Genomic DNA, 16,891 nt, shown 5'->3' with positions numbered 1-16,891 from the left:
ACTAAAACCAGACTTCCATTGTGGCCACGATGGAACTCTGGTTGGTGTAAATTTGTGTGGAAGTTACTAGTCCGGACATGTGGCGAAACACATCAACAAATTTTAGAAGGAAACTCTATTAACATGTATGAAATTATTTTGTAGAATGTTTAACCAGTGATAGCTGATGTTTTATGATTTAGTCTGTGAAAGAATCAAAGGGGGGATTGATAGAGAATTCAAGCTCTGCAGTCTGGCTGCAGTTTGAGAAAACACAGACCACATTGCATTAAGTCATAAATCAACTTGACATTTTAGGACCTAGGGTAGCGAGCCAATTAAAGGTTAACAGACTATCAAATGAGCCAATAAGGTCAAAGAAGGCGAGTTCTTTTCTGTAAATTGAACCAGGTTTAAGTACAGCCATTTTGGCCATATGATCTCAGAAGGACAAAGGCCTGGCTTAAATCCAGAAGCTTGTTGCTACTGCCAGAATAAAATTACATTAAAACTACAACCGGAGTTGGTATTTCATTGGGAATTAAGAGATCTAACACTGTACTTCCAAGTTTTGTGTCATCTGCAAATTTTGAAATTGTGCCCTGTACACCCAAATCTAAGTCATTAATATATATCAGGAAAAGCAGTGGTCCTACTGACCCCTGGGGACCACTGTATATGTGCCCCAAGTCCAAAAAAACAACCATTCATCAACACTCTGTTTTCCTGTCACTTAGACAATTTTGTATCCATGCTGCCACTGTCCCTTTTATTCCATGGGCTTCAACTTTGCTGCCAACCCTATTATGTGGCACTTTGTTGAACGCCTTTTGGAAATCCATTTAAACTACATCACCCGCATTACCCTCATCAACCCGCTCTGTTACCTCTTCAAAAAACTTGATCAAGTTGGTTAAACATGATTTGCTTTTAATAAATCCGTGCTGGCTTTCGTTAATTAAGCCACACCTATCCAAGTTAATTTTGTCTCTGATCACGGTTTCTAAAAGCTTCCCCACGACTGAGGTTAAACAGACTGGCCTGTCGTTGCTGGGTTTATCTTTACACCCTTTTTTGAACAAAGGTGTAACACATGCAATTCTACAGTCCTCTGGCACCACCCCCGAATCAATGGAGGATTGGAATATTATGGACAGTACCTCCGCGATTTCCGCCCTCAATTCCCTCAGCATCCTAGGATGCATCCCATCTGTTCCTGGCGATTTATTGACTAAGTACAGCTAGCCTTTCTAATACCTCTTCTTTATCAATTTTTATCCTATCAAGTGTCTCCACTACCTCCTCCTTCACTATGTCTATGACAGTATCCTCTTCCTTGATGAAGACAGATGCAAAGTACTTGTTTAATACCTCAGCCATGCCCTGTGTCTCCATGCATAGGTCTCCTTTTTGGTCCCTAATTGGCCCCACCCCTCCTCTAACTACCCATTTACTATTTATATGCCTATGGAAGATTTTTGAATTACCTTTTATGTTGGCTGCCATTCTATTCTCATACCCTCTCTTTGCCCCTCTTATATTATTTTTCACTTCTGCTCCGACCTTTCTATATAAAGCCTGATTCTCAGATGTATCAGCAAGCTGACATCTGTCATACGCGCTCTTTTTCTGCTTCATCATATTCTCTATCTATTTTGTCATTCAGGGAGCCTTGACTTTAGCTGCCCTGCCTTTCCCCCTAGTGGGAATGTACCTCAACTGTACTCAAACTATTTCCTCGTTAAAGGCAGCCCATTGTTCCATTAGTGTTGCCTGTCAATCTTTGATTCCAGTTTACCTGAGCCAGTGTGCAAACTGAAATCTTTCACAATACACATCTATTATGAAAGCAAGCTTAAGATGCCTAAGCACACCAGTGCTAATGTCAGCATAGTTTAGTTTAGTTGATGGGACTCTCACTTGAATCAGAAGACACAGGTACAAGCCCCCATTCAGGACTTCAGTACATAAACTAGACCAGCACTTGTGCGCAGTACTGCATTGTCAGAGGTGCCATCCTTCAGATAAAACGTTTAAAACCCATACCCCATCTGCAGGGCACTATTAAAAGAACAAGGAGTTCTCTTGGTGTTTTGACCAATGTTCCTCTTTTAACCAACACTACACAAAACATATTAACTGTCTTTCACTGTCATTGTTTTTGTGGGACTTTGTTATGTGCATATTATAATAAAAATCCAATACTGACACCTCCATCACCATTAGGTTTCCTACTTTAAACTACAGCATAAACTCTGAAGGATTGATCTGACTTAAGCCCAGTAGTTATTGCCCATCACTAGTTTCCCATAGAAGATGGTGACGGGCCCTCTTGATCCACTGCCATCCATGTGGAGATGGTACTCTCACAGCATTGTTCGATAGGGAGTTTCAGGATTTTGACAATGAAGGAACTCAAACAAATACTCAGTGAGAGGAGGCCATCTGAAAAAAACTGTTCATTCTAGTAGGTGATGGATTAACCAATGCATTTTGCATCCGATTTATTTTCAGGTGTAAGCATCTTGCACAGAAAGAAATATAGAAAGATGATAAAAAGCTGCAAAGAGCTGATAGCAGGAGGTTGATTAGAATACATAATAGCAAAGAATACAATAGTGTATGCTGAACCCTAATTCCTATTGCTGTGCAGGGCTCTGCTCAGTGAGGTCCCCTGATAGTTGAAGTCCAACCTTTGACAAATCCTGGACCCCCAATTACTTCTTTTATAATTGCTACAATGTAATCACTTCTTAGTCAATTTCAGGAGTTAGGGACACCTTTCTCTAATTTAAAATCTTGGGCATAGTATGAAACACATATTAAATATTCAATTCCTTTTTTCCATGCTGGACCTCAGCTTACAGCCTGTGACAGCTTGAGAGTACTTTTGTTAGGTCTGGCACGTTTCATTATGTTTGGCAAGATGTTCTCTTCTACTGAACTAAATAACTAATGCCGTGCATCTGTGCAGCCCAACTTTATTTATTTGTGAAATGCTCATCATCAAAATAAATTAAGTCACGCTGCAAATACTCTCATCTTTAATTTTTTCAATGGTGCTTCTGTTTGACGGCAAGGCACAGAAGATGGAGTGGGAAGACTTCCCCTTCCCCCCCGCTCCCGCCGGCCCATCAAGTCTTGTTAAACCCAAACCTACTCCCTGGTGTTGCTAAGCCCAGACCACTCCCCTACAGTACTGTCACGCTCCACACCCCATTCTAGTGTTCAGATGCCCACCTCTAAAATGCTGCCAAGTTCAGGTGTCTGTGCCCCAGTGCTCCCAGATCCCCTTCCCAGAGTCTTGCAAGGTTCGACATCCCCTCAAGTACACACTGCAACAGCCTCCACAATCCAAGTGCTGCCAGACTAGAAACTGCCTGCTCCACTTCTAATCCCTCACTCCAAACTTCCCACTCCCTCCCAGCTCCCCTGGTGTTTTCACCCAATCCATCTCACACCAATCCTAGGACATAGTGTTAAAACTCAGCCCACGAGCCCTGTCTCCATCCAATCATTGTACCCCGCTCCTTTGACCTGATAGGTGCCAGGTGCCATCTTGCTGCACAGCTTTATGCTTTAACAAAGGGAGGACATAAAAACCGAGTACATCAGTAAAGGAACATGCGTGAAATACAGAGACACTGGTCCGTAACGTGCAGTCAGCAGTGAAGGAATGGCGATAGCCGCTGGCCCCAAAGTAAGCTTCCCACAAAGATCTTGCGATCTCTGTGGCAAGATGTCCAGCTTTTCCGATGCGCAGTTGTAAACAGTGGCAATTAATGGAGAATCCCTAAAACAAGCTGGTGTGAGTCAACAAACTGTCTAAGCATCCAATCACAATGCAGAATTCTCACACGCCGAGAATCAAGAAGTGAGTAAGTTCCATTGATTCTAACTTTTTTGAAATGTTCGAGAGCAAAACAAAGATTGGGGCTCTCACATGGGGAAAAAGTAAATAAAGACTAACAAACTTTTTGAAAAGTTTCTTAAAAATTAAATTTTTTTTATTAAAATAGATAAATTTTATCCATAAACGCAAAATGATGTTTTCAGGGCTGTAACGTTTGTTTAGCAGTCAATACCCAAGTTACACCTAATCCAAAAGGATTAAACTTTTAATTGTGCATTTAACAGCGATATTACCGCAGGAGTACCAAGGTTTTTTTCAATTTCCCTGATTACAAGGATTGCCGGCTGTGGGGGTCCACAGCTCAGCCAATGTCGGAGCAGTGAATGACTGACCGCAATTTCAGGATTTCCGTGTTAGGATGCGCCACATCCTGAAGTTGCGGTCAGTTTCAAAGGGATAATAACAGCGAACACTATTCGTTCGCTGTTATTACCCACCGCAAAATCCTGGCCATTGGAAGACATACAACTGATGAGGGAAGGAAACTGTTGGAGAGTCATAAGAGAGAATCTAACACAAACACTGAAGAGCAGACACCACAAAGAAAATAGTCTGCAACTTCCAAACAAGGAGAGAGAAAAACGGTGGGAAAAAAAGACAAGGGATAGGGACAAAGAATTTCAAAGTGCCAATGCAGAAAATAGTGCCATGGGATCTTTAGTGTTCAGTTGAACTACCATGGAAGAAGTGCCAGACTAAATTATGTACTCATGTCCATTGTGGTGCTTAAATCTGAGCTAAGCTGGCACTAATATACCCGACATAAACATCAATATTTTGCCTCAATTCCTTCTATGCTTCTTTTATTATTAGAGGAGTAAAACACAACTTAGAGTGAAAATATAAATAATTAGCTTAAAAAACAGTTCTCATCTATATTAATAGGCCGCAGGTTCCATGTGCTTGTGTTGCACATTTTTATAGTAAGGATCAAGAAATATAGAAATTCAATGAATATGCATCTATTCTTTTATATTAAATACATCTGTTACGTACTTAGTGCAACTAAAAGACCCTGTTTAAATACTCCACAGGACCTGCACCAGGTTCAAGAGCCATCTATAAAAAGTTCTTAATAATTAGTGTTAAAAAGTGGATGGTAAAACTGCCTCCTCTCCAAAATAGTTTTTACATGCTGATTTCCTTTCTCCCATCCCCTTTTGCAGCCTAACTGAAGCTTTTGCATTGCCGGTACCCAACATGCTGGTCTTGTGCACACAGCGATAACCCTAAAGTACATAATTCATTCCTTAAGGCCAGAAAGAAATAAGTCTACACTGGGTGCACAAGATTTATACGTCAGGAACCAGTGGCAAAAGGACCCCCAAGGCCAAAGTTAAAGTAATCTGCGGTGACCTTTGTCTGATACCCAGGACCTTTCACCTTTTGGCAGCATTTTAAAGTATACGTGCAGGCTATTGAGCTGTGTCAGTATGTACATCTGTATGCTTGACCTTTATCTGTTGTTCTCCCACCCACCGTTATTGCTTTGTTCAGTCCTGCAAAGGAGCTCTTCTGCCTGCCTGTGCCATGTCTACATAGGGGGCGCACCTGAAAAGTCAACTAACCTGTTCTTTTTCAGATTCAGATAGACCAGCTGGGTATTTCGAGCACTTCCCTTTTATTTCATGAAGACTTTCGGTAACATTACCTTGCTTCAGTGCTAATAATTTACCTTAATGCAATGCTCATTCTTTTACAGGAATACAAACTGATTGGAGGGGGGTTGGAGAATCAGCATGATCCAGCACTAATGCAAAAGGAAAATGCTGGGAATCTCAGCATGTGTGGAAAGAAACAGAGTTAACGTTTCAGGTCTGTGACCCTTCGTCAGAACTGATCCAGCACTAAATTGGCACACTTCGTGCATTTAAGTACATCTTTGCTCCCGAGGAGACAGACAAATGTCCTGTTTCCAACTAAGTGGCAATGCTGCTCTTTACTTGGCCACCAGGATCAATGCGTCTAACGAGAACATACCATTCAATTTTGCCTTCTTTCAATACCTGTGCAGCTCAGGTCAGAATCAAGGCAGAGTTGAGAACCATCTCTGCTCTCCCACTCTGTGGTGTTCCAAACCTCAAGAGGCACTGCACCACTAAACTGATTAGATATTCAGTGGAACCCTAACTTGTTTTGTTTAAATGCTTTGGCAAGTTTTCAAGTCCAACTGAGGTTTGACTTTGAATTCACTTCTGTAAATTGTTCATTAAAATGATTCTTGAATTTTGAACAAGATTATCGTAAATCCGACTGCAAAAAGGATGTCTGGAATTCTTTAACAGACAACTGCTCAGTCATGGAAGATAGCATCCCGTACAACGTTCTCCTCATCATTGGTAAGGGTCTATCAATAACTTTCAAAACCTGAAATTTAAATTCATTTAAAGTCCGATTAAATCATCAATTTCATATAAATCTCCTGTCCATGTCAGCAGGCTCACCAAGGGAGCTAAATTAAATTTAGAAGCTGATCAAATTTAATTTCAGGCTTATAATTAGGAACTTTAGTATCATGAATACCAATTATGACAGCCAAGTGAAACAGTCACCATGCAAATTGTTCACAGAACAAAAACATTTAAAGAAAATGTAAAAGTTAAAGTTTGATGATTTAGTCATTATTGCTGCTTAGAGTTAAGAAACATAAGCACAGGAGTAGGCCATTCAGCCCCTTATGCCTATTCTGCAATTCAATTATATCATGGCTAATCTGTACCTCAAACTGCATTTGTTCCATATGCCCTTACCTGACTAAACTCTATCGATCCCAACTTGAAAACATCAATTGACCCAGCATCCGCAGCCTTTTGGGAGAGAGAGTTCCAAACTTCTGCTACCCTTTATGTGATCGAAACATACACCAGTCTACCTTCAGCCAGATAATCTCCGCCTTGGGAGTGGCTCCTTGGGAGGAGCAACAACTGGCCCCTGACAAGAAAAATCAGCCAAGATTTCCACTCCCGATCACAATTTAGCACAACTCAGGAGGTGTGTGTGCATGGATACTTAGGGAGGACAAAGGTAGGTTTAGTTGTGATGACCCTACATCAACCTCCGTTTAGGTGCAGGTTATCCTGATGATACTGCTCGCTTCTACTCCTGAACTAGTCCCAATGCCCCATCAATCTGAACCCTTCCCTCCTACACAATGTCTATAGCCACATATTTACCTTCCTAATCTGGCTGCTCCTGTACTGACGAGCAAGTTAGCAAGTGTTAGTAATCCGGAGATTATTACTTTAGAGGTCGTATCGTCCCTTCTCCAAGGGCTGTTTTTACAGATCCTGAATCCTGCATTTCTCTACATCACAGGGTTCAACATGAACTACTTCCGGCTGATCGAATTCCCGTTCCATTAAATCCCCTGGCTCAGTGATAGCACTCTCGCTGTTGAATCAGACAGTTGTGGTTTCAAACCTCATTCCAGGACTTGACACAACCTAGACTAACGTTTCAGTGCAGTGCTGAGGAAATGCTGCATTTTGGGCGAGATGTTAAACTGAGGCCATGTCAGCCCTCTCAGGTGGGCGTAAAAGATCCCATAGCACTGTTCAAAATATTCAAACAGGTTTTCAAAATCATGAAAGGGTTTGAAAAGACGAAGAGTGAAAGAGTATTTCCACAGTAGACAAATGAGTAATGCACAAATGCAGGATTGTCACCCGTGTAGGGCAAAATTAGAATAAAAATCACACAAAAGGTTATTAGAGCATGGAATGATTTAGCCACAATTGACTAATAAGAAAAAAAAAATAATATCAGAAGTCCTGAAACCAGAAGAGCCATGATTTGTCTTACCGTCTACCTACATCCTCATGAATGCATGTTAAGCCTGTTGTCCAGCAGGTACTCCAGGACACACTGTCTACTTACAGCTAGACGATGTTAACTACAAACATATGAAGTAAACATAGAATCAGAGGGCTCAATTTTTCCCAATGCTGTTTTTTGGCATATTGCCAGAATTACGCCCGTTTTGCTCGGCCCCAAATACTGCAAAGAAAAAAGTAGCAAGTTTCCCCGTTCTATTTTATTAAAATTGGCGCCGCGCAGCCTGTCCTATAACCTCGGGGAGTGGAGCCTAATGTCTGCGCCGAAAAAACGACGCCACCCCGCCCCCCCGCCACATGCGCGGAATAAAAGGACATTTTTGACGTAATTCCTATGGATGCGCATGCCCAGTACAGCTCCCGGTTTGCATTCGGCCATTTTTAAAGAGCCAGTTGCGTGTGAGAACTTTAATTCGCATTGGAAAAATCGGAGCTGCAATACAAGATACAACACGGTGCAAGGTCCAAGAATTTCTCACAGGATGAAGTGGAGGCACTGGTTACTATAATTGAGGCCAGATGGCACGAGCTGGACACCAGCAGAGGTCACATAAAAGTTTCACCAAGAGAAATGAAGAAACGCTGGAATCAACTTGCAGAAGATCACTGTGCAATGGTGACCACCCAGAGGTCTGGAGGCCAGTGCAAAAAGTGGCAGGACCTTGGTCAAGTAGTTAGTGTAAGTAATGTTTTCATTTATTCAATGGATTTGCAATTATAAATGTGACCATCTGTATATGTCCCACCCAGCAAAAAGACACCTCTCGAAAAAGTTATATTTTCATCTTTGCAGAAGATGGCAAACAAAAGGGAAAGAACTCGAACAGGAGGAGGCCCAACAGATCTGCAGCCACTGACCCCCTTGGAAGAGAGGGTCGCTGCTTTGATGGGTCCTGCCCGGAGAAAAGCTTTGCTCTCATCAACCCTCTCTGTTACTTCATCAAAAAACTCAATCAAGTTAGTTAAACATGATTTGTCTTTAACCAATCCATGCTGGCTTTCCTTAATTAAACCACACTTGTCCAAGTGACTGTTAATTGTGTCCCGCATTATCGTTTCTAAAAACTTCCCCACTACAGAGGTTAAACTGACCGGCCTGTAGCTGCTGGGTTTATCCTTGCACCCTTTTTTGAACAAGGATGTAACAGTTGCAATTTCCCTGTCCTCTGGCACCACCTCCATATGCAAGAAAGATTGGAAGATTATAGCCAGTTCCTCTGCAATTTCCACCTTTACTTCCCTCAGCATCCTCGGATGCATTCCATCTGGTCCTGGTGACTTATCTACTTGAAGTACAGACAGCCTTTCTAATACCACCTCTATCAATTTTTATCCCATCCAGTATTTCAATTACCTTCTCTTTCACTATGACTTCGGCAGCATCTTCTTCCTTAGTAAAGACAGATGCAAAGTACAGATTGATCCTCCCTTAACTGGAACCCACGGGGCCTGGCCTGCTCTGGATAAGGGATTTTTCCGAACGAGGGGTGATAGTACAGGTACCTAGCAAGGGGATATCGGGGCTGGCTGGCTTGGAGCTGGGAGTGCGGCCGAGAGATCATGGGGAGAGGGGCGGTGGATCACGGGGTTAGGCCAGCGAGGAAGGGAGTCGGCAGCGAGGAAGGGTTTCAATTTGTTCATGTCGGAGTTCTGCGCATGTGTCACCCGGGAATGGTTCTGGACGGGGGGTGGTTTTGGATACGGGAGTTCTGGATAAGGGAGGTTCAATCTGTATTAATTTAGTACCTCAGCCATGGCCCTCTGCCTCCATGCGTAGGTCGCCATTTTGGTCCCTAAGCGGCCCCTCCTCTTACTACCCGTTCACTATTTATATGCTGATACTGTCATCACTGTTCCCTAAATGTTCACCTACTGACACTTGCTCGACTTGATCCACCTCATTCCCCAGAACCAGATCCAGCAATACCTCCCTCCTCGTTGGGTCGGTTATGTACTGATCAAGCACTTCAGAAATTCTTACCCCTCTCTGCCCTTTACACTATTACTATCCCAGTCTATATTAGGATAGTTGAAGTTCCCCCATTATCACTAGTCTATAGTTCTTGCACCTCTGTAATTTCCCTGCAAATCTGCTCTTCTGTATCCTTCCCACGAGTTGGTAGCCTATAGAATACATCCAGTAGTGTAATGGCATCTCTACTGTTTCTCAACGCTAACCGAGCAGATTCTGTCCTTGACCACTCCAGGACATCCTCTCTCACCAGCCCTGTAATATTCTCCTTAATCAATACTGCCACCCCATCTCATTTCTTTCCTTCCCTATATTTCATGAGCATCTTGTATCCAGGAATATTTAGTACCCAATCCTGCCCTTTTGAGAGCCAGGTCTCAGTTATCGCCACAACATCAAATCCCCATGTGTCTATTTTTGCCTGCAGCTTACCAAACTTATTTACCACACTTCGTGCATTCACACACATGCACTGTAAACCTTCTTGTATTATCTCTTACTCTGACCCCATCTAACACCGTACTATATCGACAGGACACGACAATCACAATAAGTAATAAGTAGCCTGCAACTTGAACCAAACAGATTTTGAAATGTGTGGCCCCTTCCTGTGGACTCATTTGAGCCTCCATTTCACTCTTAAGCTCAGGATTGATTAGGAACAATTAATCACCATTGCTCATCCAAAACATCACAAATTCCTGCCACCTCTTTGATAGACATGCCCTCTGGCCAGGATGTCTCAAACCAGTATTCCTTCTGTTCAGTTGTAACTAACTGGACTGGAGAGAGGTATACAGTGGTGTTCCCCAAAGTTCAGTACTTGACCACTGCTGTTTTTGATACACAATGACTTGGACCTGGGGGGCACATGGCACAACTGCAAAATTTGCAGATGACGCAAAATTTGGAAGTGTAGTAAACAGTGAGGAAGATAGTAATAGACTTCAAGACAGACAGACAGGCTGGTTCAATGCAGAGAAGTGTGAGATGATACTTTTTGGTTGGAAGAATGAGAGACAATAGACACTAAATGGTACAATTTTAATGGGGTTGCAAGAACAGACACACCTGGGGGGTGTTTGTGCACAAATCATTGAAGGTGGCAGGACAGGTTAACAAAGCAGCTAATAAAGCATATGGGATCCTGGGCTTTATCAATAGAGGCATAGAGTACAAAAGCCAGGAAGTTATGCTAAACCAATATAAAACATTAGTTTGGCCCTAGCTGGTGTATTGTTTCCAATTCTGGGCATCACACTTTAGGAAGGATGTGAAGACTTTGGAGAGGTTAGAGAAGAGATTTACGAGAATGGTTCCGGGATGAGGTATTACAGTTACATGGATAGACTGGAGAAACTGGGGCTGTTCTCTTTGGAGCAAAGAAGGCTAAGAGGAGATTTCATAGAAGTGTTTAAAACCCATGAAGGATTTAGATAAAGAGAAACTGTTTCTAATGGCTGAAGGGTCGATAATGAGAGGGCGCAGATTTAAGGTGATTGGCAAAAGAACCAGAGGCGACATGAGGAAAAACTTTTTACGCCAACAAGTGGTTAGGATTTGGAATGCACTGCCCGATAGGGCGGTGGATACAGATTCAATAGTAGCCTTCACATGGGAATTGGATAAGTACTTGAAGGAGAAAAAATTGTAGAGATATAGTGAAAGTGTGGGAGTGGGACGTACCAGATTGCTTTTCAAAAGAGCTGCTGCTGAGCCGAATGGCCTCCTTCTGTGCTGTACTAACTGCCAAGAAGGAATCTAAATCTTGCTTATACACTATCTACTTAATGATGCACAACTATCTCTATATATATATGTTGCTTTGTAGTTCTGAATTTGAGAAAGCCTTGAGTCTGTGTATATACCACAACCCATCTGGATAAACAGAATGTATTTATGTGATTGCCATGTGTCTTCATATGTAGCTTAATTTACAAACAAAAGAACACTTCAATATCTGGCCTATACTTACTGAGAAAGTGGTTCGATAGCGAAATAACTGTGATCGTTTCCATGAGTAGTGTGTAGAAATGGGAATCTTGTATAAATTATACAAATTCAGAATACAACAAATATAAGTTGACTCACATTGATTAGTAGTAGTAAAAGCAAATAAAATTATATATTCTCAGGAAAGTAATTCTGCTACACATGAGAATTGCCAATAGCAATAGGTAAATACACCACACATTCTGATACTAAGCAATGCCAACCAGTAAAATGCCAGGTTAAATTCTAAGTCAGTATTGAGCTTATTGACATCAGTTGGGGACAATGGTAAGAACATGACAATTTGTTTCTTTACTGCACCCAGGCTGGAGAAAATCAGCCAGGGCTCCCCTCTCGATAGCTAGTCAGTGACTCCCGCTGCGAAGTATGCGCACATCACATTAGTGAGTATACATGGCCACAGACGTCAGGCAAGGACAGGATTGCGCTGGCCTGTGATGCCCATCACAGAGGTGGACCACACAAATAAGGTGTCGGAGCCTAGGGCCTCTCACATCTATGGAGCTGCATCTCGGCACAAGTCAACAACTTCGCAAATTACAAAAAAAATAATTTCTAACTTAACAACTTGAATATTTTTATACCTACTTTTTTGTCTGAAGTTATAAGTTTGAAGGCCTCTGTAACTTGCTGGGCTGTGGCTCCACCGCCTACATCTAGGAAATTAGCTGGAGTACCGCCATGAAGTTTTATAATATCCATGGTTGCCATAGCCAATCCTGCACCATTCACTGTGTAAACAAAAACAAATACAACTATTTCAAGCACTGCACTGGTATGTCGGCACAAAAGCAGAAAATATCAACATTCTTTAATTTATTGCAAATTACACTAGGAATGAAGACATCTTCTATGGTTTTGTACATAGCCATAAATTTACTTTATTAAATTATTTTACGAGATGTTAAATGAAAGAAAATAATTGCACATTTTGAAAACAGAAAATCTCCTTTCCTGCTCAAAGACATAAGTTGCGGACATTTCGCACTGTAGAATCGAATAACGTTTAGAATAGTTTACAGGGGAAAAATAATTGTACAGGTGTACAAGTTTCACAAAATTATAAACAGCTGAAGTGATGGTAAGACTGTCCTTAAGGAAATAAAAGATGCATGATATTGAAAGCTACAGACAACTTAGGAACTAGGTACTGAGAATAAATCAGCCCACAGTGCAAACGGCTTATAGGAAGAGGGAAGGAAGGGTAGAGTGCTGAATTAACCCAAGAAGGCTAGCAGATCGGCACATACAAAACAGATTTCTGGCAGTGTTATTAAGCTCCATGTATGCTCCCAGCCATTTGTTATTTTATGTAAAACCATTATAGGATAGAAAGGAGGTTATGTGGCAACCACAATGGCTCAATTACTAAAGACATTATGCAGCTGACCCATCCCAGGTAAAATTCCTGGTCTGTGTTGTCAAGTTAGGATGGTAGTAGGGGTTTAACAGCTGGTCTCCATGCTCCTGGCATAACTACATTGGGGCGGGGGGAGGGAGAAATCTCCCAAGGTTCCTTCTCCTGAACACTATCTGGTTCTACTGGAAAAAAGCAAATTTGTGGGCATTGGGTGAGGAAAGATGAGGCTTAGTTGTGGAGACACTATAGTTCAATAGTTCACAAAAATGATAGGCTTGGGTTATACATGAAGGGCAGCCACTTTGGTAAGCTACTGGAAGGCAACACCTTTCAGTGAGTGGAACACCTTAATGACTCTAAGAAAGGAAGAGGAAAGACCAGTTAGCCTAACATCTGTCGTTGGAAAAATGCTGGAGTCCATTATTAAGGAAGCAGTAGCAGGACAAATGGAAAAGCATAATTCAATCTAGAGTCAGCATGGTTTTATGAAAGGGAAATCATGTTTGACAAATTTGCTGGAGCTCTTTGAGGATGTAACAAGTAGGGTGGATAAAGGGGAACCAGTGAACGTGGTGTATTTGGATTTCTAGAAGGCATTCGATAAGGTGCCACATAAAAGGTTACTGCATAAGATAAGAGCGCACGGGGTTGGGGGTTATATATAAGCATGGATAGAGGATTGGCTAACTAACAGAAAACAGAGAGTTGGAATAAGTGGGTCATTTTCCGGTTGGCAAACAGTAACTAGTGGGGTGCCGCAGGGATCGGTGCTGGGGCCTCAACTATTTACAATCTATATTAATGACTTAGATGAAGGGACCGAGTGTAATGTAGCCAAGTTTGCTGATGATGCAAAGATGGGTGGGAAAGCAAATTGTGAGGAGGACACAAAAAATCTGAAAAGGGATATAGACAGGCTAATTGAGTGGGCAAAAATTTGGCAGATGGAATATAATGTGGGAAAATGTGAGGTTATCCACTTTGGCAGAAAAAATAGAAAAGCAAATTATAATTTAAATGGAGAAAAAATTGCAAAGTGCTGCAGCACAGCGGGACCTGGGGATCCTTGTGCACGAAACACAAAGTTAGTATGCAAGTGATCAGGAAGGCAAATGGAATGTTGGCCTTTATTGCAAGGGGGATAGAGTATTAAAGCAGAGAAGTCCTGCTACAACTGTACAGAGTATTGGTGAGGCCAAGTCTAGAGTACTGCGTACAGTTTTGATCTCCGTATTTAAGGAAGGATATACATGCATTGGATGCTGTTCAGAGAAGGTTCACTAGGTTGATTCCAGAGATGAAGGAGTTGTTTTATGAAGATAGGTTGAGCCTATACGCACTGGAGTTCAGAAGAATGAGGGGTGATCTTATTGAAACAAGTAAGATAATGAGGGAGCTCGACAAGGTGGAGGCAGAGAGGATATTTCCACTCATAGGGGAAACTAAAACTAGGGGACATAGTCTCAGAATAAGGGTCACCCATTTAAAACTGAGATGAGGAGGAATTTCTTCTCTCAGAGGGTTGTAAATCTGTGGAATTCTCTGCCCAGAGAGCTGTGGAGGCTGGGTCATTGAATATATTTAAGGCGGAGATAGACAGATTTTTGAGCAATAAGGGAATAAAAGATTATAAAATCTTACAACACAGGTGGTCATTCGGCCCATCGTGTCTGTGCCGGCTCTTTGAAAGAGCTTTGAAAGATTATGGGGAGCAAGCAGGGAAGTGGAGCTGAGTCCATGATCAGATCAGCCATGATCTTATTAAATGGCGGAGCAGGCTCGAGGGGCCAAATGGCCTACTCCTGCTCCTATTTCTTATGTTCTTGTGTAAAGACAAAATAAAAGAGGTTGTGGCAACCTTTGATGAATTGGTACAATTGCTCTCCACTATTTTAACCAATAGATATTATTTATTTTCAAATTCACATTCCTTCCTACCCAAACAGCCAATGCTGCCATCTAGTCCGATGTAGTTAAGGTCTGCCTTTGCTGCTTCCCGGTCTCTTTCATCTTCTTGGCTCCAGTCTTGCAAGTCAAACACTTGCTTTTGGCGGTATGCAGCATTGGAATCGAAAGTGATCTTTGCATCCATGCACATGACTGAAAAATAGGTCTTGAAATTCACTGATCTGTCGAAAGTTACTAATCTGCCATGTTTACACAAACGGCAATTTTAAAGGCAAAGATCTTCAAGTAAAAATAAACAGGTTAGAAAAGTTAACATATATCAGTGTAAAAATAATGAGAATTGTCACATAACTTCAAACAACTTGAAAAATTCCATGAAGTTTGCAAGTTTTCAAATAGTGGTCACATGCCACATCACATTACATAAATACAGCACACTACAGAACAATTTCCTTCCAATCAAGGGAAAGGAAACAAAGACAATTACATAGTAAGGAATAATTTACCAATATGTATGTAAAAGTTCTAACTAGCCCAAATCAGAGGGGCAAGCAGGACAGTATGTCAGTTCATAGAAGATAATTTATATTCAAAGAATGAAGAAATCCACAATGAATGTAGGCATCTGTGGGCATAGCACCACCACAAGGACTACAGTGGTTCACAGAGAAGGCTCACCACTGCCTTCTCAGTGCTCTAGAGATGGGTCACATTCAATGAATACAAAGAAATTGAAGTTTTTTCAACATTTATTTATCCAGCACAGAACAGAAGTGTCTGCAACACAGGTGGTTGATTGTTTGATTTAATATAGTACTAAGTGTATAACTTCACTTGAGGCCAGGTCTAAGCAATAACTCTGCATGAGTCACACGGTGTTCATAACCACAAATAGCTTCGACACTAAATACATAATGTCCTTTGGAAATCCTGCCCTCCCAGAGGCTAAATGCCAATTCACACATTATTGCTCAAATTATTATTTTTTAATTCTATCAGAATGCTTGCAATAAAATCTGAAACCAAACCACAACTTAGCATACTTAAATCAGAAGCTCATTAAAAAAAACTAGAACTATACATTTCAGGTTATGCTGCATAGGGCTCTCATCAGAACAGATTAGCTGCAACTCTATTAGCAGTTCAATTACTTGTACAAAATGAGTTCTCTAGTTTGTACGGATCGTACTTTAAAAATGGAAGAGACAGGTTGGGTTAAGTAATGGAGAGTCGCAACCAAAGCAGATACAGGAATGTGATTAACAAAGTTTTATATAAATCTTCTTTAACAGGAGTGATATTTAGGAACAGAGAACAGTAAGAGTTACTTTACCCACGCCCGACGAGTCTTCCACCATCGGGTTTATCTCAATCAAAGTGGCGTCATATTTCACGAAGAGTTCATATAAACGAACAATGACATCAGCAGCATCATCTATTAAAGCAACTGGGAAATCCATCTGCTGAGCAACCTAATGTACAATAAAATATAAAATGCCATAACCTACTGTGAAAAAACACACAACCAAATGAAATTCTTCAACAAGTGTACATTCACAAGCCTCATAAATTGTCGTGGGTAGTTTACCTTATCGTTCCCCCACCCCACCCCCCCAAAAAAAAGCTGAAAGCACCTCTGAAAGCAAGGATTTTGGTGGTAATTTGGCAGAAGTAGACTGATGAATAAATATCAGATCACAGTAATATTTTAAATTATCATGGTGAATGATGGGGCAAGTGTGGAATAAATAAAGCCCTCGGGCAAGTGCTTTTAAAAAAAAAATTCGTTGTTCCTCCTGCACAAACTCCAGACCCGTAGAGAACCATTACTTTTACAAGTCTCAAATTAGCCTCGAGTTCAAGTAGATCCCAAGGCAACTTAAAAACTGCACTCCCATAGACTTCCAGCATAT

The 16,891-nt window shown here is 41.4% G+C and overlaps 1 protein-coding gene across 1 annotated transcript in view; it reads right to left on the bottom strand.

Annotated features, from left to right (window-relative positions):
• Window positions 1-16,891, bottom strand: part of LOC139265760 (succinate--CoA ligase [ADP-forming] subunit beta, mitochondrial-like) — a 159,246-nt gene that overhangs the window by 43,176 nt on the left and 99,179 nt on the right. Inside the window, exons 6-8 of the mRNA XM_070883129.1 lie at window positions 16,312-16,450; window positions 15,009-15,170; window positions 12,299-12,441 (exon numbers count right to left, since the gene is read on the bottom strand). Coding sequence (XP_070739230.1) covers window positions 12,299-12,441; window positions 15,009-15,170; window positions 16,312-16,450 — 444 coding nt within the window. The remainder of the gene's footprint in view (window positions 1-12,298; window positions 12,442-15,008; window positions 15,171-16,311; window positions 16,451-16,891) is intronic.

The sequence above is a fragment of the Pristiophorus japonicus genome, chromosome 6, assembly GCF_044704955.1.
Source record: "Pristiophorus japonicus isolate sPriJap1 chromosome 6, sPriJap1.hap1, whole genome shotgun sequence".
NCBI classification, from domain to species: domain Eukaryota; kingdom Metazoa; phylum Chordata; class Chondrichthyes; family Pristiophoridae; genus Pristiophorus; species Pristiophorus japonicus.
This window is presented reverse-complemented; position numbering and strand designations above follow the sequence as displayed.